This window comes from Gavialis gangeticus, unplaced genomic scaffold (assembly GCF_001723915.1).
Source record: "Gavialis gangeticus isolate Ggan-Ray unplaced genomic scaffold, GavGan_comp1, whole genome shotgun sequence".
NCBI classification, from domain to species: domain Eukaryota; kingdom Metazoa; phylum Chordata; order Crocodylia; family Gavialidae; genus Gavialis; species Gavialis gangeticus.
Genome location: NW_017728994.1, coordinates 20,466,928 through 20,492,862, shown reverse-complemented (window position 1 = coordinate 20,492,862; position 25,935 = coordinate 20,466,928). Strand labels below are relative to the sequence as shown.

Sequence of the window (25,935 nt, the reverse complement as noted above, 5' to 3'; positions counted from 1 at the left end):
CCCCCCCCCCCCCCCCCCCCCCGCAGGAATCTAGGACACCCCTGAGCATGCCTCATATAGTTGCACTCTGGCTGAACAGGTATGTGGCATCATATATTCACTGAGATACAAATGTAAGGCTGGGTAAGTCATGGAAATTGAACTGGGCAAAATCCCATAACCAACAGGAATTGGAGGAAGAGAAGAGGTTATGGAACTTGCATGGGAAGGGTGATACTAAGCTTCTGGGCCTAGCTTTACCTAAGGGTTGGTTGAATATACATCTCCTGCTTCTCAATGCAGTGCCCTACTACCAGACTACAGGTTATAATTTATCCAGGCACCTCTCCAGCCCTCCCCTGGAAACCCCAGGCAGTTAAGGGGAGATTCCTGAGGCAGGGGGAGGAGAACAAGTCAGAGGGTGTGTGGCTCAGAGATAGATGCTTCCCTGGAGGGGATGGGGCCCTGGGATTCCAGTCTGAGCCGTTGGTCCTAATGGGACAGAAACTTCCCCACTGCTCTTTGTCCATTTTATCCAATAAGTATTAAATGTAAGGATGAGGACTGAGGAGCAGGCAATGTCACTTCAACCCCCTCTGGGTGAGGGGCATGTACAGAACCTGGGTCTTCATTTTCTGAGAGGGGTAGTCAAGTCTTTGTCGTCTTCCTTCTCCTCTTTGCTTCTGTCAGTTTCATGTTCTGGTTGATTCTATTTTGTCAGAACCAAAACTATGTATAAGTGTCCAAAACTGCAGTACCTGGGTGACTGCAATTTAGGTGTGCAAAGTGAAATAGGATTCTGCCCTATGTGTTCAGTAGCAATAAGGAGCCTGCAAGGCCTGAAAGCAGTACCTTTCAAACTGCAGTTAGACATAAGAATGAGGAATTATAAATCACTCCAATGCTCCTAATGCAATTTCTAGTCTTCATTTTTATGACAATTAGCATTTGGATGAAATGAGAATCCCTTGTAATGGGTGCCTTTTAAAAATAGTTCTTGTAAAGTTTACAGATTAACAGCATATGAAAGGACCAGAGAAGAAACAACTGAGTACTCCATAGTGATTTTTCTACAGGCCTACATTTAACCTTTAATCTCTGCTGTTCTGCCAGTAATTCATGCTAATGCATATTCATACAAATTATCTATGTTCCTATCTTTTGGGGTGTTTGGAATCAGAGGACGATATATGATTGATCGCTGTATCTATTTTTAGACTGGTTGAAATACAATGGTTTTTCATAATGGACAGAAGGGGTAAGGAGGTTTGGTTGATTAATACATGGTTGATTAATATATTTACATATTCCATTGGTAATTACATCAAGTTATAACTGAAAACTGAATTCCTAATGCCCTTATTGAGGCTAAAAAGTGGCATTCAAAATGATGCAGTGCTCCATTATGAAAGTGAAGTATTCTTCATTCCCTGAATTTCACAGGGGAAAAAAGCCTTATAGCAGTTGCAATAATATGTCAACTGGCCTCTAGGTGCTACTATAGCACAACTAAATAATAGGACTAATGACAAAGAACAATTTATTAGATTACTTGTTGAGAAAAATGTTATATTTTGCTGGTTTGTTCAGCTTTCTGTCCTCTATGAAATACCCTTGTATTTCTGCCTGAGTCTAAAAATAGATGAAGGATTACTCACAAATATTTTCCTGCCCTTTAAGCTCTTTGTAACATCTGTGCAATATCCCTTATCGTGAGCCCTGCCTAAGCCCCTACAGTTTTGTTGAAACATGGCATAAAACAATGTGGCAACAACTATGTCAATCATAAGTGGTTAACTTATTTTAGTTTTCTGAAAGCTGAGAATGATTCTGTGAAAGATCTATTACATTTCAAATGTAAATTATATACATATCAAATGTATAGGTGATTGAAGCAGCTATAATTAACAACAGTGTGAAGTATCTCTGCAACTGTAGGGCCTATTAAAATAATTAGGAATTTATCAATGTTCTGATAATTGTATAACAGCTGACACCTATCCAAGTAATACATTCCCTTTCTATTTGTAAAGTGCTTTAGCTGCTTTCTGTAGATCACAGTATTATGAATGATCCTTCTACTGATTGTAAAAATGAGATTTGCTTCTTTAATCCTCATCTTTCTGCCACTACTGAAAGATTTTACATTACAGAAAATAAAACTTCCAAGCAGTAATTTTAATTTAGGGTTAGAGGAAATAATGTTTTTCCAAGGTATTAGGAATCTCCTCCTTTCCAACCAGACCAAATATTAAAGGCACTATCAAGGGAAAATTAAAAGGGGGAAAAAAAAATAAAGAATGCCCTGGATCTCACCTTACTGGTCAATGAATAGACTAGATATTACAGCTCCCTAATGCCATTTGTTTATGACACTTTTTTATATAAACAGAAATGAATTTTAAGACAGTAATCTAAAATAATAAATGCTATATATAAAATAATTTAAGGAGTTAGTTTTTTATACTATTATTTCAATGGTGGTAATAATAAATTGCAATTGACTATTCCAGGTTCTCCCTTTGACTTTGATCTACTGAAGTTTAATAATGGATCTCAAAGGAACATAGAATGCTTAGTTCTCCATCTCTGAAAATACTTTACCTGCCAATGAAATTAAGACACTGTTGAAGTAGAATACAGGCACTGGATTGCAATATGTAGTAGAGGTGCACCAATACATTGGTCTGATATTGGTTTGGTACCAATTTAAAGAAAATGTTCTGTATCGGATATTGGAGCGATGGGGCCAATAATTTGGCCGATAAATGCCCGTGCTGCACACAGCCACAGCACAGCACTCAGGCAGCAAGGAGCAGAGCTGGCAGCTTGGAGAGCTGCCTCCAGCTGGTAAGTCCAGTGTGGTGGAAGGGGAGGGAAGGGACATGGGTGGAGGCAGGGTGCTGAGCTGGGGCTGCAAGAACCCCATGCAGCCTGCCCCACCCCATGCAAATCAAGGGGGCACATGCCCTCCCAGGGTGGAGGCAGTGGCAGGAGCTGCCCTGCTCCACAGCTCCGGTCGCCCCACCTGAGCAGTCCCTGCCCCTGCCCTCACCTCAGGGAGTGTTGATCTGCCTCCCCCAACCTCCTTCCCTCCCCTTCCACCGCACTGTATGGGAAATGAGATTGATATTGGCTGACATGCCTCCTTAAATGTCAGGTATTGGCCCACAAAATCTCTCTTGGTGTACCCCTAATGCGTAATCCAGAAACTTCGCAGCAGCAGAATGGCAATTACATTCCTCCCCACCCTCACCCCCAAATTCCAAAACCTTGGGGAGTCCTGCAGGCTGGACCTAGTCCATGGGCCAGAGGTTGAGAAATAGTGTTCTAAATCATAGGTTATCTTCACTGTATATGATTTAAGAAAGTACAGAGGACTTTTGTTAGTGCAGGAGTCAAAATAAGGCAAGATTTGAAGATTATGTTGTTGTGTTTTTTGAGGGGGGGTTGTTATGGTCTCTGTTGAAAGTGTTCCTTGGATGTGTTTTTCTTCTGGTAGGGAAAAAGGTTAATAGCTGGATTACAGAGGAGCTGGGGGAAAGGGAGGGGGTCTGGCTCATGGCATTCTGCCATTTGGCTGGTGCTTGAAGGGTCCCTTCCTGAGAACTCTTGCTCTTTCTAGAAGCTGGCCAGGTTGGGGTGGAGGAACACTATATAAACAGGGGTGTCCTCTTGCCATGCTCAGGTTGGCCATGGAGATGCAGGAAGAGGGCCCCAGAGGCTATGGACAACACAGCACCAGAGTGGGGGAGGACAGGAGTGATGTGGAGTGGCCCCATTAGGCAGACAGTTCCAAGTAGCATCAGGTGCCTTCCTGGGTGCCACAAAGTGGTACAGCTCCCTCTTCCTGGTTGGGGCTGGTAGGCAGACAACCCTCAAATTCACCTAAAAAAAACTTTCAACAGGGAACATCAAAACAAACAATAATCATCATTACATGGGAGACTCTTTTGACTTTTTGGGGGGATTTTTTTTTTCTTTTAATTAAGTGACTGGTGGTCAGGTTCTAAGACAGCTTTGAGAATGCATTTAATTAATACTACACTCCTTTTACAGTTGAACTTTTACTGAAAGCCTACTGAAGGCTCTAGAAATCTTTCCATTTGCTTTGGTAGCTTCTGATCAGGGTCTTGATGCTCTTCTGAAAGTTGAATTTCATTAGATATTCTGTTCTTGTAAAAATTTAATTTCCTACAAAATTGGTAGCATTTTAAGGGTGCAGGAGTGAATAGCTCTCTGGATTTGTAGAAAAGTTAAATTATTATACAAAGGAAAACCACATTTCTTATGCACTCAGACAGCTTAGGGCACAATCTAAACCAGTTTCAGAGTGTGTGGACTGTATTCCCATAAAAACATTGACTAATGAAAATAGTTTTGAGGTTCACAGGGCTGAACAAACTACTGAAATTCTGAACAACTCTAAAGCCCATTTGCTAATCAATCCCAGGTTCAATTATATTGCTTATTAAGGGTAATTCATGTTATCTATGTATACACTCTTTGTACATTGGACATCTTTAAATATGAGGCAATGCATAAATGGGGAAATATAGTGGGAATCTTATAATGGAACCAAACTTTTACTTACAATTATTTTTAGATTAGGACATTGTTTCAATACTGTATGTGGTGTATTTGGTATATAGATTTTTAAAAAGTTAATTTCTTTTCAGTACACACAGGAATATGGAACAGCCCTTTGATGCTCCTAAGGTAATATGCAGATACATAGTAGCAGGTAACATGTATTTTGATCCATATACAAAGTATGTTTAACTACACAGAAGCAATTAAAAAAGAACTGTGTGGTTAACTACTACTGAAGTAGTTTAAATACCTTAAGAAAGGAACACTTAGGACAATGACACAAAAAACATCCTGAATGTAAATTCAATATAAAAAAATATTTAGAAATAAATAAAACAATTCTCAACTCAAAAAGCTTGCAATGGAACCGTAATGTTTATCTTTCAAACTGCCTTTTTCCATTTGGGTATCTTGTAACCTGAATTGTAATTGCAAATTTAACTAGGCAATAAAATATGGATTCAAAATATGTAAGGACAAATTATTTAATCAATGTGTAGTTCTGTACTCACTCCACTTTTAATTTATAGTCACTCGGTCCCTTGTATATTGCAGTTATAAAAATGTAGCACATAAAATAAGTACAGATTATATCAAAGAGATGTTTAAATTGATCAATCTTTCAACAGGAACATAAGTTACAATGAAGAGAGACTAAGTATTAGTGTAAGAAATACAGCCAGATAGTAGGAGGACTGTAGTGCTAAATCACTTGAGTTCTGTCACCCATGAGACAAGCCATCATTTTTAGAAAAGGATGGAATACTTCCATAGTGGAGGTCAAAAAAGATGTTTAGTTTAAGTCATAAAAATGCTGTGAAGACTAATGTCATTCATGAATTTTTTTTATCTGGGAAAACGAAGTCACAAGTGTGTATGACAATGTTATTAAAAGTTTTTTAAACCTGTGGTTCTCATACCTAACTCCCATCCATTCCTATGGCATTATGAGAAAAGATTACATACATCTCAGACTATAACTATAAACTGGAGAAGAAATATTATCATATGGAAAAAGTACATGTTAAAGTCTTACCTTGTTTTAAGGATATTCAGAAACTGCAAAATTTCTGAAAACTGTATCAGTCTAAGCGCTCTTAAAAATCTTAAACCTGTATAAAAAAAAGAATTGGATATAACTCAAGTGCATAGTAACCCATGTTGTTATTACACCTTACTTAAATTGCAACAATATATAATATAATATAAACAGTGTGCAGCATAACTAAATGTCAAATACCTTTAAGGTGCTCTTCCATGTTTAAAAGTTCCAAGTTCTTGACCAGCTTTTCTTCAGTTGAATTTAGATCTATGCTTTAGCAGCATCCCATAAATCCTTACTCCAGGTAGTAAAGTATGGGAAGAGAAACTTAAACATCTATATTGACCTCAAAACTAAGGGAAAGACTCAGCTGAATTCTGATGTATTTAGACCGCTCTTCCAGAATGTCAAAAAATATATAGCTATAAAACTCTTTGAAAGCTCATAATTCCTTCATCCCTTACTGAAAAATAAGAGATTATAGGCAGGAGATCTGACAACCTGGATAAGCTAGACAGTGGATAGGCCTGATTAAATTCATAATTCTTAATGACGCAAAATCTTTTATTGCAATAATGCTCCCTTATCCCCACCCCAATGTCCAAAACTTCAGACAGGACTAAAGGGTCACAACATAAAATGGTAAAAATATTGCATTTGCCTCCAAGCAGGCAAACTGAATGAACTTTAGATCCTAGAAAAGTAATAATTTTAAAAAAGGGATAGCATTGTGCTGCTGAGGTCAGATGACTTTAACAGCAGTTCTCAGATGGCTGCAAAGCCAGCCATACACACACAGAGCCCGTAAAAGATTAACAGCTTAAATTATTAAGAGAGACTTATGCTGGTAGGAGACAATTTTGCTGCAGCTCTTTGAGTAAAGGTATATTGTACATACACAGCTTATACCATTAAACAGAAGGCTTTAAAGACAATATTTTCTGGACAGTAGAGCCAAGGAGTTACATAAAAGTTGTTTAATGTAGTAGTTTGGCCATTAGGAGTTAGGCCTAGGACAGTTTCAATTCATTCATCCTCTTAACTGATATTCTTGATTTAATGCTAATAATCATTCTTTGCACTTGCAAATCATTTTCTACTTCTGTAAAGCCAAGTTAAGTCCTAATTCTGCAAACACTTAAACATGTACATAACTTCTGTGCATAACTCCTCTAATATGATGTCCATGCTAGTGGACTCTAGTGATTCTAATCATAAGCACACATGTAACTTCTCTCAAATGATTTTACAGTTGAGGATTGGTTTCTACAACACTTCTATAAAGTAGCTCCATATTATTATTATTATTATTATTATTATTATTATTATTATTATTATTATTATTATTCCTAAGTGGTGCAAAGCAGCCTTAGCAAGCCTTAAAGATCTCTCCCACCCTGTATGTAAAATGGGTATAATAATTTAATTACACACTTCACAGGAAAGATGTGAGGATTAATCAAGCTCTGTGGAGCAATTTAGGACCTAAATACAAAGCAATACAAAGCTGCTCAGTATCACTACATTTTCTGATCAAGCTCAGTTATTCAGAAGGAAAGAAAATTAAAACTAAGCTGTGTGTTCCGTTTCAAACAAGAAACCTGTTTCCTGAATGGTAAAATTATCAAAGGCTTCCAAGAGGGCCGGGAAAAATTAGCTGCAAAATCTCTGCTTCCAAACCTTCTTAGTGCTTTGAGCTTCTTGTAAATTCTCATTTATGAGTTGCAGTACACCAATCCAGCATCAGCATGTTCTTTGAGGCACAAAAAAATCATTAGAGATGAGATTCTACAATTTTATAATCTACATTTTTTTTTAAATTGTCCTTTTAAGGACTAGTACCTGCAAAATAAGTTATAGCCTTAGAATGGAAAGTCCATAAAAATAGCATTACCCTGTATATGACCATTTCTGTATATTTTCATGAGTTTTTCTTTGGTATGGCTAAATCAACAGTCAGACTCAGACCTGACTCCAACCTGCTATAATACCAACCTTGAGAACAGGACAAAGAGAATCCCTCTGGTTGTCACCTGCAGCCTCCAGCTTGAACACTTTGGAGGCATTATTAATGATATACAAACCTTCCTGAAAAAGCACAACCATCTCAAGGTAGTCATGGGGGACAAACCTATCTTGGCATATGGTGTCTCTCAAACTTTAGGCTACTTAACTCTATTCTCATCAAGGGACCAGGCCTTGCAACTGACCCAGATGAAAGTTGTGCCCCATCATCAGTATAGACTACATCATCACTGGACCAAACAACACTGGGTGCATCTACACATGTAATTAATTTGACACAATAAACACAGAGGCGGTTTGAGCCAGAGCAAAATATCCCCAGGTACAATATCTACACGGGTACCCAGGACAACAGCAATTTTAACTGGAGTGGATCATTTTCCACCAGGGTGCTCCTGCCCTGTTGGAAGGGTGTTTAGGGGTTCAGCTTCAAGCTGCAGGTGGTGGAGTCAGACAACACTGGAGCTGGCTGGGGCATGAGGATGCTGAAAGTATGGAGCTGTATGGCTAGGCAGCAGGCAGGAGTCTGGCCCCCTGCTGGCTGGGCTGACCAGGCTCAATTTACACCTATGGTGAGCATCTACATTTGCATTTTAATTGCAGTTAAGTATCCCATTGTAAGATAGTACTGTCCTCGACAGTACTTTATCTTATGCTAGTGTTAATTAGTTTACTGTAGTCTAATAATGCTATACTCTGCAGTTAATCAGTCTACTCCACAGTTAAGCATATGTATAGACATGGCCACAGATTATGACATCCAATATTCATTCACCTTCTCCTATAACAGTGTGATATATATCAACACCTGCTTATAGCAGCTGTCTGCTGTCTACACTGGACAAATGGGGCAATCTCTATGTGTAAGTATGAATGAACACCAATCTGATGCACAAATCTGTGGCAGAACACTCTAATTTTTCTGGGCATTTGATCCTTATGTCAGTGTAGCTGTTCTTAAACCAAAAAAAACTTTAAAAATGAATTTGAAAGCAAAACTTCAGAACAAGAAATCATCCACAGACTGGATTGGTTTAAGTATGGTCTGAATGGGGACTATGAATTCTTATGTCATGACTTGGATTTAGCGTTTATAACCCCTTTGCCCCTGTGGATACTTGTTTGCTTCTCCCAGCACTGCCCCCATTTCCCTGCTCTCTCCTCCCTCTTACCTTCCCTATCTGGTCTTTTCTGTTCAACTCAACCTTTCTCTATCTGATACACTTTTCTTTTCAGATCCTTGAATAGATTCTGATAAAGTAATCTAGGGCTCATGAAAGCTAATTCCATACACCTCACTTACTAAAAGTGGTGGGATTCCTGGGTCCATAAAATCACATATCATCAACTTGTGGCTCATTTTTAGACACTGTTTTAATTCTACAGCGCACAGGTCAGCAACCTTTTGGGAGTGGCAGGACAAATTAGTCTGAAGGTGGGTTGCAGCCAACAGCAAGGCTAAGTAGGTGCCCCAGGCCAGCAACTTGCTTCTTCATCTTTCTCTGCCCAACCTACCTGCTTCCACTCCAGACCTCCTTGTTCTGTGCCAATGGTTTCTCTCTCATCCTCACCACTGATTACCATCACTACCAACTGTCATCAAGAGCCAGTTTGGTGGTGAAAGAAACTACAGCTTCAGTCAGGGGGTGCAAGACAGAGTGGGAAGGGATGGAACAGCAGCAAACAACAAACTATGGCTACCACTTTCAACCTGGTCACCACTCCTCTCACTACTGCTATCACCAAATCATTTGAACTGATTGCCACAGGTTGCCAATCCCTGTTCTAGTGCAGCATCCACCCATTGAGAACTCCACAAATTCCTCCATGGCATCAGCTCAAGAGAGGAAACTACCACTATAACACAGGACACCTGACTCAGGAAGCAGATGGTTTGAGGCAACATTGGAAGTATTTATGGTTAGGAGATAGTTTATGACCTTAGACTGAAAGGCTGTGTATGTGACTGGGAAAAAAGTCTGTTGCTGGTAGACTGCTGTTTCTTCCACATAGCTACAAAACCAATCTTTGTCACTATAAGAACCTAGCAAAGATTACAGACTGAAGAGTCTAGTGTTGGGATTGTTCAGACCAGTTATTAGTGCTCACAGCGACTCGCCAGTAGGGCAATTACATATGGATTCTATTGTCCAAACCCAGAGTACAAAAGATGTACCAAGTCCCCTGACCCATAAGACTTGTCTAGCTCATGACCTTGTAGGGTTCTTTTGTTTTAGAATGGGTCTTGGTCCTTAACTATCAAATTAACAAGCTGAATTGAAACAAGAAAAAAAAAAAAAGACCATGCTTGAATTTCACAGTATGCTTTGACCTGGAGTAAGAGATGTGGGATATCGGTTTAAAAATATGCTTTAAGGATTTACAGTGCTTTGCAATACTGACTGATGATTCTCTGTTGTAGATGATGTAGTCAGAACTACAAACATTTTTGGTTTAAACAAAGCATTTTTAATACAGAACAAACAATTCCTAAAATGTAAGACAGCCTAAATTTCTAAAAGCATGTACTGATTTTAGATGCCCAGTTCACAACAATATAAAAACTTCAAATTTTCAGATGACAAGTGCATATTTTCTGAAAATCTGGACCCTTTCATTCTTCTCTAATTTGGCATTGAAATAGTAAAACAACCAAAGTCACTATTCAATTTTGAAAAGTAGGAAGATAGTTCAACTTTCCAAAGGAACCTGAAACTAGTCTCCTCTAATTTCATACATGTGATATTTCCAGTGTACTAGGAAACCTACCTGCTGTAACACAAAGCCCTTTGAGACCAAAGAGAGTCTTTCTATTGACTTGGAATTCTACATCAGAACCCTAAGGGTCTTTAATAAGAGAAGAGGTAGTTAGCTGCGTTAGTTGAAAACAGGAAGAAGGAAGGGTAGAGATAGCACTCTATTAGAGGTGTGCAAAATGGGCCCTATTCGATGTGGATTTGGCCTGAATCAGGGACAGTGATTCAATTAATTGATTCGGATCACTGTCCCCGATTCAATTCAGCCAAATCCGAATCTGAAGATTTGATGCTGATTCGGAGAATCAATGATTCAGCCATAGACAGAGCTTTAAATGTTTTTTTTTACATACCTCCTGGTACCAGGTGCAGTTTGTGAATGCTGTGATGCTGGGGCAGATGGAGCATCCCACAGGATGGCAGGAGGAAGGCCCCCCACATACTTGGCAGCGAACCTGGAAGTGGACTGGAAGTACTTCCGATCCACTTTCTGGGTCCACTGGGGAGTGCACTGGGGGTCTCCTCCACTTCCCCCCGGCTCGGCAATCAGCTGTGGGGGGACCCTGAGGACCCAGTCGCCAAGCCAAGGGGGCTCAGGGAGGGCCCCCAACGTGCTCCCCAGTGGACCCGGAAGTGGACCAGAAGTGCTTCTGGTCCATTTCCAATTCTGCTGCTGAGTGCACTGGGGACTCCCCCCCGCAAGCTCCTGTGAGACGCTCCATCTGCCCCAGCATTGTAGCATTCATGAGCTGCCTGCTACCTTGAGGTATGTAGAAAAACATTTAAAGCTGTGTCTATGTTCGAATCACAGAATTTTCCCGAACCTCTCCAAATTGACTTGGAGAGTTCTGATTTGATTCGGAGAGTTTAAAGGGTCTCCTGATTCAATTCAGATTCGGAGATTCACCTACTGAACTAGGCTGAATCTCCGCTGAATCAAATCAGAGACTGAAGCTTTGCACAGCCCTACTCTCTATATATCTTAGTTAGTCTATAAGGTGCATCTCTACCCTGGCAATCTAGTACCAATAAAGTTATTGCAGAAAGAGGAGCTGGGGAGAAAAACAGCAGAATTTTAAGTCAAAATCCCTTTTACAGTTCTAAAAAATGCTCTGATATGAAATTTGTTTGCCTGTCATTCATCCACCTTTCAGTTCTACTGAATGAAAGCTTTCAACTGGATTAGTAAACAGCAGCAGTCAGGATTACCCACTGGTTACAAATCCCAGCAAAGGGAACTCCTCTTAAGTATAATTGCAAAGCTAAAGAGGGGAGGATAGGGAAACCCCCCCACAGATGGCCCAAAACACTAGGGAGAGATTTCAAAAAGCTGAAATGAGGGCTGGTAATTCCCTCTGACTTTCCTATATTCTACAAGTAAGACTCCCATTTATTTCAGTCATATTTTGCTTGCATATGGACTGCAGGATCAGTCATGGAATTACTTCCGATTAAGGGATTATATTTTCCTATTCTCATTCATGTACCTTTCCTTCTTGTTAGCTGCATTAGTATTTTCAGCATTTACTTCAGATCACATAAGTAAATTTTCTTTCTTTCATTCCATGACTTGCATGTACCTAGGAGTTTCCAAATGACTTCCTGCTTTAATATAATCTCTCGCTTGATTTTTTTTCCTCCTCTATACTGTAATTAATGTTATTCATAATATAATCAAATATGTTTCTGATGCTGATCAGATACTAAAAATTCAGTAATGCTGTTATCCATCAAAAGAAATATTTGTACATCTATAGACTAGACTGAAATAGATCTTTAATTAATAATTAACTTTTCCTTAAGTGAATTAAACAAGGGCATATTTAATGCACTAAGTAACCAATGCTTGATATTTCATTAAAAACTGCAAAAAAAAGACCACAACTTTGTGAATCCACCTAGAATCTGACAAAAAATTACATAAAAAAGTGATGACGAAACAAGAAACCATGTCTCTGTGGGCATTTGATTTTCTCAGGATGCAAAGCCTCTGGACATATTCCCAAATTCATGACTGCTCAGCAGAACCTTACAGATTCTACCTCACCTGGAAATCTCTAAGGGAAGAGGCTCAAAAAAACCCCCAAGCACACAATGCAGAGATAATGGGTATATACTTACAGCCTCTGTCTCTGTCTGGAGACAAAAATGTAAGTAACAACAACAAAATCTAGATACACAGTATAGATTATTTTGCTGTATATTTCTCTGCCAGTGTTACGTAAGTATGCAACAGTACAGAGCACTATCCTGCATGAGAAAGCAATTTCCCAGAACGTAATGTAGAAAAACTGAATCTAGGACATTACATATTAAGAAAGCTTTTACATAGTGAAAAATATTAATGTACAGCTCTTGTAGACTTTACTAAATCTACAAGAGTTGTACATTAATATTTTTCGCTATGCAAAACCTTTCTTAATAAAGTTAATTGCTGCCAAATCAAAAAGCTTCCTTAGCTATATATTCATTCCCATTAAAATGAAAAGGACGTTAATAACATTAATTGCCCAAAACTCTCTTACTGCAGAATGGTATATCCTGACTCTCAATAATTTTGGAGAGTATTAGAAGTGATTTTCAGCTGAACACTTTTCCCCTTTACATGTAGCATTTTCCATCTCTTATGGAGATACTTAGACATCATATAATAAAAGTTTATTGCATATTTTTTTCTGAAAATTGACTCTTGAACTGTTTGAAGTTGAAAAATTAACTAAAAAATTTCTCCTTAGGGAAAAATTATGTACACAAGCACATAAAAATCATCCAGACTACAGTTCTGAAGCAGAAGATTTGAAGTTAGACCTGGACCTTACCCCAATAGGAGCCGACCCTATAACAAGACACCAAGGTATGTTGAAAAGTATGTTGTTCATCCTTGTCATGGAAATTGTGTCCAGCTTTGACCCGGTATCCGTTATGGAAGAGATCTCCAAGAGACTTTTTACGTCTTGTAGGTCTGTAAGTCTCAGTCCGAGTGCCCCCAGCAGGGTTGTGGTACACTAGAATCTTGCTGGGTATCATAATTACAGATCTTCGCTGGCAGAATAGTCTCAGTGTTGACAGAACTGTCCCAGTCTTCAGTCACAGCATGCCTCAATTGTGAAGGTGGGCATATCTTTACTCTTCTTTTTTCTAATTCAGTATCATATGAAAGAAACCGATGAGAGAAGTTCTTTCTTTGCTACCATTTCTCTTTGAAGCAGACCTGTTTAGCTGGGCAAAGGATAATGCAAGTATGTTGTCTTCTTTGTATGTTGTCACCAAAATGCAATTCAAGATGCCAGAGTCACTACTGCTGGCATAAAACAAAATTCAAACTCAACCCCCTAAAAACACACCCTAGACATCACCAAGTGGGTAGCCAAATCACAGCGACAAGCAGAAATGCAGTGCAGACGCTCCTCTGATCTGTGATGTACCAGAGCTTAAATGTCATCTTCTATCCGGATATTACCACATAAGCTTCTTTCAGGCATACCAAGGAAGAACTGATAGAGACTCACCCCATCCAAAAACTACAAGGCTACTGTTTCTCAGCTGGAAAGAACATTGCTTTTGTACCATACGCTCAAAGGCATTGTTTGTTGTGCAACTGTTCCTTTGACAGCATTATAGGTCCTGTGTACTGGTTCAAGCTCGAATACTGAAGGCAGAGGTCATATAATCAGCCAACTCTTATAGGATTTACTTCTGATGAAATGAAAAAAAAAGACCCAAACTATAACAACAACAACCTTTCAACTAATCCTGGGTTAATGACAACTCTTGTAGTGAATAAAATATTTAGCCATGAACCAAGTGCATTGGAAACAGGATGCACTAGCTCTTTTAAAACATAATTGTTTCTGTGGTTACTCATAGAAGGATTTTTGTTCAACTCAGGTACCAATGTCCAGTTTCAAAATCACCTCTTTTTAAAACAAAATTATCACCAAAATGTGATATTTCTCCATGTATAGAACCCAACTCTTTTCCACAAGAAAGAAAAAGGGTTTATATGCCTTCAAGCTTCTGTGGCTTTCACAAATCATTACAATATACAGCATGCTTCCTTAAACTCTTTCTTTTGCAAATACAACACAAAAGCTTCATGTTGAAGTTTTGTCTTTGTCTGCAGGGATCTGTAAACATGTCACTCTTATTACTTTGCCCACAAAAGATGCCACAAAAAATTCTGTAACGAACTCTAGCCTATAAAGAATAATATAGACATAATGATACATAGTGCTATTCACCAACAGTTTAGTATGTAGCATTTTAAATCTTAATTCTTGAAGGGCCTAAGAAAGGTTAATGAAGAATGACTGTCCCAGTTTTAGAAATGGGGGATGAAAATATTAAGAGACTTGCTTAAGGTTTTACAATGAGGCAGTGGAACAAAACTAGCTCTCTGACTCTTGGATGTTATAACCTTTATACTGTGCTGATACAAAGAACATTCCAATCATCCTCCAACCAGAGAAAAGGCAAAGCTCCATTTACCCCAGTGGCATCTGTATTTGTTTAATGCCCACATTCAAATATGTGATCAAACTGAATTATCCTTTTTAGAGCTGAAAGGGTTTTAAGAAAAAACAACCTGTGCCTCTGAGCCTACGTTAAAATTTCTGATTATCGAGACTTCAAGGACACCTGATTTACTGTTTACTTTTCAAAGTATGTTTCTTGTTGTTTTCTTTCTTTTTGCATTTCAGCCTGCTTGAATAGTAAAACTAATTTACTTACCTCATTTTAAACATATTATTATTGCAACTTAGATTATAGACACTTTGAAAAAGAGTCTGTGTGTCTTCTGCGCCTTGTATAACTCTGCTCAGTAGCAGCAGCACTAAAATAGCAATAACCAAGCAATAACCTAACTTCCTGTTTAGTATATAGAACCTACATGTGCCCTTAATTTTAAACTGTCCCTTTAATTTCTTCAGGTTTCTGATACAAGCCGCGAAGGGATGATTACATCAGATTGTCACTGATGGGTTTTTTTCTTTCCTACCCCAATACATTGCTAAATCTCTTTCATAGAGGAAAAGCCAAAAGCATGACTTAAGTGATGAAAATAGCAAATAATCCCAAATAAGCCTACTCCACATGTTAAAAACGTGAATCTGAACCACCACATGAGCAGGATGATGCCATATGCTGTTGAATTCCAGCATTCAGCATCAGTGGAAGGAGTCATGTGAAGTCATTTGTACTACATTCATCCACTGCAGTGGACTCTATTTGCCAAAAGGTCAGTTTGTACTTCTTTGCTTTTCAAGTGTTTTATTTAGAAAAGATTATTGTTTAGGTTGGTCATGGTAAACTGCAATTATTTCTTCCATCACCTACAGTAACTCTCCTAAATAGCCACAAGGTTAAGATCAGCTCATTTAAGATTCCTTTAATTAAAAGGAGTATTAAATAGTGTTTAGAGGAGCATTCTTGCTTACATTATAGGATGATCATTCATATCAAACAATGAAATAAATGATGGCTTGCTTTACCAGAGCATTGTAAAAGATGCCTGACCAAATCCTGTAGTGTTCCTTTGGGGTCAAACACACTGGGTGTCTATATAAGTGCTCCAGGGTAGAAGAGGTATTTTAATTATAGTGGCTCCCAAGAGCTGCTCTAATTAAAACCCTACAGCATCTCATGTATTATGTGTTTCACTTTTCAAAATGGCAGTTGGGACACTTTAACTAAAGCTTGTTCAGTGAGCTTTAGTTAAAGTCCCCCACCATCATTTTGCAATGTGGGACACTGAATACACGAGACACTGCAGCATGCTGGAGTGCTCTAATTAGAACGCTCCAGCAGACTCAGTTAATCAAGTCTGCTCTGATGCACTCTAATCAGAACGCATCAGAGCACATGTATAGGCACCCTTGTTCCTTATAGTGCAGGACTGAACAAATGTCAACCATAGTGCTAGTATTTACTGTGCAGCTCAGACAGAAAACCTGTTATCCTGATAGCAAATTGATTGTCAGCTGAAATTTTAGCCATGCAGAGAATGAGACTAGGCTAAAAAATCAGATACAAACAACGGAAACCAAGAGGAACCCAATTTTCAGCCTCATTAAATCATGATTCCTTCTGATTTAAAATGTAGTCATAAACTTAACACAGGAAAGTTCTGTAAAGCCAACCTGATGCCCTGCTCCATTTTTCCATCTGTAAAATAGAGCTGATACTATTTCTCTACCTGATAATAGAGAAATTATGTTTAATGCATACATAGTGTGCTGAAGATGTAAAGTACCAAGTTAGCATTAAATACTAATGTTACCGTGTTACATGTTGGAAGGGAGGAATTATAGCTGGGAGTGGGGGGAGGGAAGAGGGCATGCAAGTACAAACACAGCAGGAAAGAAAAAAAATGTAACAATTATCAGTAAACATTTAAAATTTTCTTAAATCCTGCAGCCCCACCTAATGCTGAATGCTGAAAAACATCAATTGAATATGTACAGAAAAATATCCAACAAAATAATTCTCAGGCAACAAAGCAATGAGGCAACATACAGCGGCATCCTGCCCTACAGATGGCAAGGCAAATCTTTAGCATTTCAAGGAAGTGAGACACATGGGAACATCTGCTAAATATCCTTTCTGCCTTGGATGCAATATTAAAATAATCTTATACTATATTTTGGCACTGACAGAAGGTAGAACATGCTTAAACAATAGCTGTTGACCTCAGAGACATGAGTTGTAAACAGTCCAAGCAATTTGTTAGGGAGAAAAAAAACTTCAAAAAAGCAGGTCATTTGCTTTGATAGTGTTTGTTTCTAATAATTTCCATCTATCCTTATATGGTCCCTGTGAATAAAAGCATATACTAAGAAGGTTTTAATCCTGCTCACTGAAATATTCAGGATTAAGTCAGACTGAAATTTACCTCTGTTTTACCCTAGCTTATTCAAGATGTTTTATTGTTCCTAAAAGCCTGTCTTACTCCTACTTACCAACTTCTGTTAGTGAGAATAAAATTATTAACAGAACTATTGCTGTTGATTATCACTGCCCCCTGTTCAGATAATCTAAAGATACACATAGCATTCTCATATTTAGAACAAGTGATGGTATTACAATCCAGTGCCCAAAAGAGCAATAGATGGAATGATGATGAAACATGCAACTTACTGATAAGCATCCAGGCATGTACTGACCTGGACCCTGATCTTTTAAGTGGGATAATACATCAGCAGTCTTTGAATAGGAAGTCACCACTGACAACACAAAATGGTACTGGAAATGCTGCCAATAATTCTGTTGTTGTTACTCTTCCACCTGAGGCATTACTGACTACTGACTCCCATACTCCAGTATGGTTTATGGGGCACTTTATTGTTTAGAGCTCTACCTTTCAAGCTGGATACAAAACTGACTTCTTAGCTCAGAGGTGAGCAATTATTTCAGGTGGAGGGCTGCTTACGAGTTTTGGCAAGCTGTCAAGGGTGCATGGGTAGCCCCACCCTTTGAAAGGTGCCTCACCCCCTGGTCACCATCTTGTGACCAGAAGTCTCACACCCTAACCCCTGACCTTTGCCACCAGAAGTCCCTCCCCTTGCCCCCAGAAGTACTCCTTTCAGCAAGGGGTTTTGCTATCTCAAAACCAGAAAAATACCACATTATATCCTAAAAAGGAACCATCTACAACATTCATGAATTTGATTTCAAAAAATATTTTTGTCCTGATTTACATGCGTTTGTGTAGTGTACGCAGAGGTAACTGCACAATAGCTTAAAATGAATGCTTGCTTTTGTATGTTGTGGGGGGTGGGTACAGGTTTGTGGGGGCTGTGGGTGTGTAGGGATGTAGGAGGTGGGTGAGGATGAGGGAATGGTGGCTGGGGTTTGTGTACGGCAGTGTGAGGGGAGGTGTAGATGCATGTGTATGAAGGGGTGTGCGTGTGGGACTCACCCTATGAACACACACACACACACACACACTCACTCTGCCCCTGTGCCTGCAACACACACAAACGCACGCGCGTACGCACACACGCACACACACACACTGCCCCTGTGCCTGCAGACACACACATACTCTGCCCGTGTGCATGCCGACATGCACACGTACACACACATACACACCCCCACCAGTGCTGTCCCATGCTCCATGGTTCGGGGATGCAGCTGGGAGCCACAGCCATGTGGTGCTGGAGCAGAGTTGGGGCAGGAAATCAGGGAACTGGCTTGGGGGTGGAGCTGAGCTGCTCAAGCCTGCAAGCCTACTGAGGGCTCCCTCTGGGTCCCACTGCCCCTGGCTCCAGCCAGCTTTGACAGGGAGCTGGGGTGAATAAATATTAATTTACTAAATTTGTTAGGGGCTCCACGGGCCAGAATGAATAACCTGGCGGGTGGATCCAGCACACAGGCCGTGTTTTGCCCACCTCTGTCTTAGCTGCTTGTTCTCCTTGATCTAAACTTCTTTACTCTGATGTGGAGATCAGCATCTGAACAAAAGGCACTTGTCTGAAGTTAAACTCAGAGGATGAGGTTGGTAAGCAAGATTTTGTAACTCTAGAAGACACCAGCATCTCATATACCACTAAAGGATAGTTAATAAACTATCAATGTAATGCATAATTTCAGGGATCCTGTACTTCCTGATGTTGCCAAGTACAAGTAATGAGGGACAAATGAATATTAGCCCCAAATACAGTACCTCTTCAATACCAATATCTGCTAAGAGTATAACACCGCAGTGCTCTGATTACTATGTTGGGTCTAAATATGAAACCTAAGGTCAAAGCATTAGCCTGCTTAGCCCTTCATGGAAATGGGTCAAGGTACTTCAAAAAAGCAGTAGTCTCTGAAATGACAACTTCCACTGAAAGTTATGATCCAACAGAACTGTGAAACTCTCAAATATGTGACAGAAGAGAACAGAGCTCTCTCAGAAGAAAAGCATAATCCTATGAAAAGATAGCTCTGGGTATACAGGAGTGCTTGTTATTCCCTCTTGTAACTGGTAAACAGGATCTGGGGAGAAAAGAGAGGCAAGAAAAGGGGCAACTGCCACTGCTATCAAATTTGCTGACCAACATCTTCTAGGGGATAGTAGCAATTTTTTATCTTGTAAAACAGGGAAGGAAGTGTACTTTAGTGGAATGAATAAACTGCTGTGACTTCATGGGTTGGTCTCTTCTCAGCACCTAAAGGGTTGAATTTAGCATTTATTAAAAAAAATTAGGGAAACATACAAAGAATACTGCCATTTAGAGGGAATTTCTTGTACACTGATTATATTTTAAATTTAACCACATATATTTTATTGGCTCACTTTGTACCGAGGCAGCAGAAAGTATGTTTTTTTCCTAAGCAACATTTTCTAATAGAATGGGCTATTATTTATACTGTGATGTTACAGAAGCCACCATATAAATGTCATTTATCCCTGTCATCTTCACCTCATTCAAATAAGATAAAAGCATTATACATGGAATAATAATAATAATAATGATAATAATAATAATACCCTTCTGTTTCCCCTGTTACTTGAAAAAAAGAATAGGATAGCAAAGAAAATGCTGCTGGCAAGAAACCCAGTTAAAAGGGCTGCAGGACTCTGCCTACAAATTGCAGGCAGCTGCTGAATAGGGGAGGAGCAACACCTGTTCAAAAAGCCAGATCAGGTGACCAGAATGGGGAGAAGAAAGGACCATATAAGCTTGAGCCCAGAACCCAAGGCTCAGATTCTCGCTATGGAAGAAGCTCTCTAGGTGTGCTATGTATAAGGAAATAAGTTCCATGTTTATGTCTCTATTGTTGTTGGGGGTTTGTATTAAACTACAGGACTAGATTGTGGCTGTAGGGGAAGAGGAGACCACCTAGTAGGGTAACTGGGGCATTCTGGGCTTTGAGACCTGCAAAGGGGCAGACGGAATGACCAGGGCTAAGGCCAAGAAGGCCAAGGCACAGGCATGAGCATTGTGAGGATGGGAGAAGTAGGAGTCCCAAGGGCAGCTGGCCTGGGACTGGCAGCAGAAGGAGGCCTGGAGGGGCCTGTGCCTGAGGTCAAGGGGCCAATGTCCAAGCTACTGCTTAAGATGTGATTAACTGGATAATCATGTCTTAAGTGTTATGCCTACCAGTGGCCATAGGAATGGGATACCTGGAGAGGTTATGGAATCTTCATCCTTGGCAGTTTTTAAAGAGCAGGCCATTGTCCGAAATGGTTTAATGAGGGACGACCCTACCTTGAAGAAGGGGCTGGGTCTATAGATAACTTCTCAATGTCCCTTCCACTCCTACTTTTCCATGATTCTACAATTCTTTCAGATGAGATGGGGTAAAGCTGAAAGAAAATGTTCAGAGATGTAGCCTCATGAAAGAGCAGTGTAATACAGAAGTGGGAATGTATTGATTTTTTTTGTATTTATTATTTTACAATTTTCTCTAAGCTCAGACTGTTGTTCAGACTATATAAAGTCTCTTTTAATGCTTTGCTTTTGACACAATAAACTTGTTAAGATATACAGTTTCTTAACGAACCTGTTATAATCATTGACTCTTGAAATGAAATGTCACATCTCACTAAGCTGACCTTGCACAGAGGTGGTAGTCAGGGTTGTTCTTTTTTTTCTTTTTCAAATATACAGGTTCACTGCAACTCACCATGAAGTAGCTTAACTTAGTGAAGAAGTCACAAGTCAGCATGTTTTGTAATTTTCTTTGGCATTCATGAGGAACAAATTGCCTTAAATCAGGACCATACTATTTAAAGAGGCTGTAAGGATGGGGCAGGACAGAATGACAAGGGCAAAGACAAAAGAATGAAAAGGAACCATCTTAAAGACTGACTCATGCTGCAGGATGCTATTGTAATGATGATCTTCAGTGTCACCCTTCTTTGCTCTTCTGGCTCACAGGTAAGGGCTTTGAGAGCCAGGAATAGGATGGGTATAATCAAATAAAAAGGGAAAAGGAGTCGAATACATTCAACTGCATTCAATTTGTAAGGAATTATACACACTGGACAATAACTTCTCTTCTTGGAATGTTTTGGAATATGTATCAATAGTTGTTTCAAAGATGGCTTCCCAAAGTTTATAGATTTATGTCATAGGCAATAAAAACAATCTGCTAAAACATGGCATATGTTCTAGAAATGATTTCTCACCAAGGAATAAGGAGGGCACATTGATCCATGTATCATGTACATTTTTAATGCTGTAAGAGACAACACCTCTAATACTGAGACTCAAATTTAGGATTACTCCAGGAATATCCCTCCAAAAGAAGTCAACAAATCATAGCATTTTCACTGATGCAAATATCCCACAGCATGGACACTTCTCCCAAAAAAGTCTCCATTTTCCTCAGTTTTCTGACACACTTAAATATATCCTAAAAATGTACGCATTAAAGGCTGTCAATCCTACATCTAAGAACATAACTAAAATAGTTTCATCAGGAGAAGCAGTAATGCAAATTTTCATGCCTATGGTGCAGAAACAACTTCAGTAGAAGCACTTCCATGGAAATTCCAGCCTGATTTACTTACTCTGAAAGCTATGAAGATGCAAATTGCTATGGAGTTTCTGATGTGCACGCATGCAGTTAGCTACATGTAGGTAGACTAAACTATGAATTCATTGCAAGTAAGCAACCAGACAGCAAACAGGTGGTAATAATTTTCATTTACTATCAGTCTGAATTTGAACCTATGTCTTTGAACAAAAGTTGTTTCCCATTATTTGGTAATCTTACCTGAGAGTTGCCCAACTCCAAACTTGTATGGATTAACAGAATGAAAGCTGGCCTTTCTTAGGTTCTGCTGACTGTTGGCTTGCCACACAACTTATCCAGGCATCTTTCAGATACTCTACTTGCATTCTTTTTCTCTAAAGAGGTTTCCAAAAGTCGAGTGCATGATGGCTAAAATGCCCATTATCTACCACTCTTGGTCACAGATTGTAATGTCTGTCAACCAATCATTTCAAGCCAAAGCTTTAAAAGAGTAAGACAGCAGTGCTAAAATTGATAAAAGATACACTAATATTATTTATGTACAGCAATTTTTAAATCCTGTGTTGTTTTCAAAGATAATAAAATAATTTAGAATTACAATAGTGGCTAGATTCTCGTTCAGCAAGGGTTACAAATACCAGAGTTATGAGACAGAAGAAGTAATATAGAGGTTGCATAAGAAGATATCAAGAAAATCCATTAAAAATATATTAGGACTTTATACTAATCCCATTGTGATTATTTTTCAGTATCACAAGGCTCCAGACACATTAAATCCATGAACTTCCCTGACTCATTTGACTTATCTCAGAGAACAAGGTATTCTATAAAAGTAGCCCACTACAGAATTAAGTAAAATGAAGCAAATTGATCCAACATGAAAGAAACACCCACTTGTGTCCTCAGCACTCAATATAAATATCACACTCCATTTCTGAAATGATCTCAAATTACAACCATCTTAGTGATAAAACACCTCTCTCAGAGAAGGCTGGACAAGCATATGGACCTGGCCAATGTGCCTGCAGTGGCAATAGATGGGAAACCAGACAGGCTTTGGAAGCGCTCTAAGTAGGAGAAGAACTAATATAATGCATACAGACACACGCTTCTTTCAAGGGATATGCTCCGTGCACATTATAAAGGAGCTGATTAATGAAAAACACAGCCAGCAACTGGGAAGACAGCAATGATAAAATATACTAATAACAACATAACTAGGAGGTTATGCCAGATAACAAAAGTAACCCCTTGAAATATTTGAAGTGCTATATGGACTGTATAATACATCAGAGCTCCTTTTTTAATTTTCTTGTGGGAGACATCCCTGTCTTCTTAGCTACACAGATCATCATTTCCAGTGATATAACTTTCATAAAAGCAGACAACTCATGGAAATAAGATAGGAAGGCACACTTCTACTAAATGTTAGAAAACCAATTAATTTAAACTTAAACCATTAAACTGTTGGAGTAGTACTGAAATATGTCCACTGGTAACATCCCTTCTTAGGAGCTAAAGTTGTACAAACTACCTTTACTACCTGGAATATCACAGTTTTCCCTAAATACTATCACTTTTAAGTGTTTTCTCATCTCATTGGTCTAGAACAGGGATGGGGAACCTCCGGGGCGCCAATTGGGCAGGGACTTCATTTCCCAGGCATCCCTGCCCACGTGGCTTGTGCTGGTTTCCATGGAGACCTCAGCCGCACTGGCAGCACACACACCAAGACAGTGCAAGAGACTGCTCTGGAGCTACCTGGAATGTGGGATGGGAGCAGCTTGCTCTGGAGCCAGAGTGAAGTCATGATCTGTAGCCTGCATGCTTCAGGTAGGGGCACGGATGGAGGGGATCATAGCTCTGCCCCAGCTCCAGACAGGCTGTCACTGCTGCAAGGAGCTGTGGCAGAGCCACAATCCCCTGCATGTGTGCCCCTGCCCAGAGCATGCAGGCTACAGATTGCAGCTCTGACCTGGCACTGGAACAAGCTGTCCCCATCCCACATTCCAAGCAGCTCCAGAGCAGCCCCCTGCACAGCTCTGCCACGTGCACTGCTGGTACAACTGAGCCTGGGGTCTCCATGGAGACTGATACAAGCCATGCAGGCAGAGGCAGCTGGGAAATGAAGTCCCCGGCCAGCCGGATCCAGCCCACTGGCCAGACATTCCCCATCCCTGGTCTAGAAGCAGTAACACCATGGCAACTGAAAGCTACCTAATACCATGGTGAACAAGATGAGCAGGCAAAATACGCAAAGTGATTTAAAAAAAAATAAAAGGACTCCACTGCAAATTTTGTTCATGTAGACGTCACGCTGCTACTTGCTGTGCGTGAGGACCAGAGATAAAGCTTCGGGACTTTTAGCAGACGGTGGGGTCGTGCAAGTCCGGCTTGCATGTTGTTGTGATTAAACAATTGACAAGGAGCAGGTGGGATGATGGAAAAAATCGAAGGGTTTTAATTACTTACGGCGGCAGCCGCAGGAGAGAGAAGATAGAAGCAAACGAGGAGAATACAACCGGCAGTACGTGCTGACATGTCACGGTGAGTACAAACGGCGTCCGGCGGTTGCTAATCGTGGATGGGAGGTGGAAGCTAGATGATCAGGCTAGCGTCCCTTGTAATAACGGAGCGGGTAACGAACGACCTCGCTCCGGTGCAGCTAGGCACTCCCTTATATTACTTAGGTGACGCACGCGATGATGAGCGGTAAGTTTGCCCTATCACCTGTCTGATTTTTTTTTCAAAAAGTGCGCACTGTAACTTTCCCCTCCTAGGTCCCGTGGCATGAAGGGCGGGGACTCCCGCCATCTTGTTGCCTCGCGCACTAGCGCAGTTATAATAGGGAGACACGCCCCCTTGCGTGAGGCAGCAAGATGCTCTAAATTATGGTACCATACTCATCTTCAGGGTATGGCTCTTGTACGGCTGAACTCACAGTTGCTTCGTCACTGGGTAAACGGGTGTATACAAATGTAGATAAACGTACTAATCGTGACTTTAGCCACTGCAATAGAAAACAGAATAAACAACATATTATAACGCCAACAGAACAAATGGTTAAGGCCATAACTGCTAGGCGCTTTAAGTGACCGAGTCCAAACATGTCGAGCCAGCTAAACAGCCAGTCAGAGTTAGAACAAATATCGCGGGCTTAGCGTGTAATGTTGAGGGCAACGTCAATTCCTTGCAGGATGTCGGTGAGATTGAAGCTAGCAGGGGTGAAATGCAAACAGCATTTTAGTTGACTGTCACTTTTGGACGGAGAAGAGCCGTTGTAGATGTCGTTTAGGGCAGTGCAAAGGCCGCCTTCTGTGGCTAACAGATAGTCTAACCTGAGGCGGTTAAAGTAAATGGCTTGTTGAAGCTCGTTGATTGCTTGTTCTGTTTTTTCAAAACCTGTTTTTGTTGAATTGCCAAAGGCCTTGAAGGCTTGGTTAAGATACACAAGTTTAGTTAATGCAAGAGGGGTACCAACTGAAGGGAATATAGTGCCTAGCCGTTCAAGGTGGGACATTTGATCCCATGCTCTGCGTTTTGCACGGCCAGTCTGTGGGCATTGGAAAAAAGATGACTTGCAGTAAGGTATAAACTGTTTCATGTTGAGGGTGGTGGTGACTAACGTCCATGTATAGTCGGGATCTGGCTGGATGTCTAAAAAGGCATGAGAAGTGTTAAGATTAAGCCATACCCAACCCGGCGGTAAGGCATCTTTTGGGGAACAACTATCACAAGGAGCGGTTGCTGGAGAATTGGAACAATTATGGAGAATTAGCTTCGGAGTGTGTGCACACATTTGCCCAAAAGCCACTGGGGTAAAGTTTGATGGAACATACGTGACTGCATCGGTACTAGTCAGGTAGCTGCACTGCACTGCTGCTGCCTTACAGGCCGAGACTAAGGTTTGAAGGCCTGCTGGAAGGGAAATGACTTTTCCAGAATAGGGGGTGCTTATAAGTTGGGAAAACCATGCGGAGTGGTGGCAATTGCTATTATTAAAGGTTGGCCACCACATAAAAATTGCTTGCTGCATGGAGGTGTTCCATAACAGTAGTTGGTCTATGG

The 25,935-nt window shown here is 40.1% G+C and overlaps 1 protein-coding gene across 4 annotated transcripts in view; it reads right to left on the bottom strand.

Moving 5' to 3' along the window:
- The window catches only part of KCNMA1 (potassium calcium-activated channel subfamily M alpha 1), a 1,434,006-nt gene that overhangs the window by 511,414 nt on the left and 896,657 nt on the right, over positions 1 to 25,935 (bottom strand). For 3 of the 4 annotated variants that reach the window (XM_019502361.1, XM_019502362.1, XM_019502363.1), the window contains exon 6: positions 5,609 to 5,684. In XM_019502361.1, the coding sequence (XP_019357906.1) occupies positions 5,609 to 5,684 (76 nt within the window). Of the gene's footprint in view, positions 1 to 5,608; positions 5,685 to 5,812; positions 6,243 to 25,935 lie in introns of those variants that run through there. The other variant, XM_019502364.1, reaches the window with a different exon arrangement.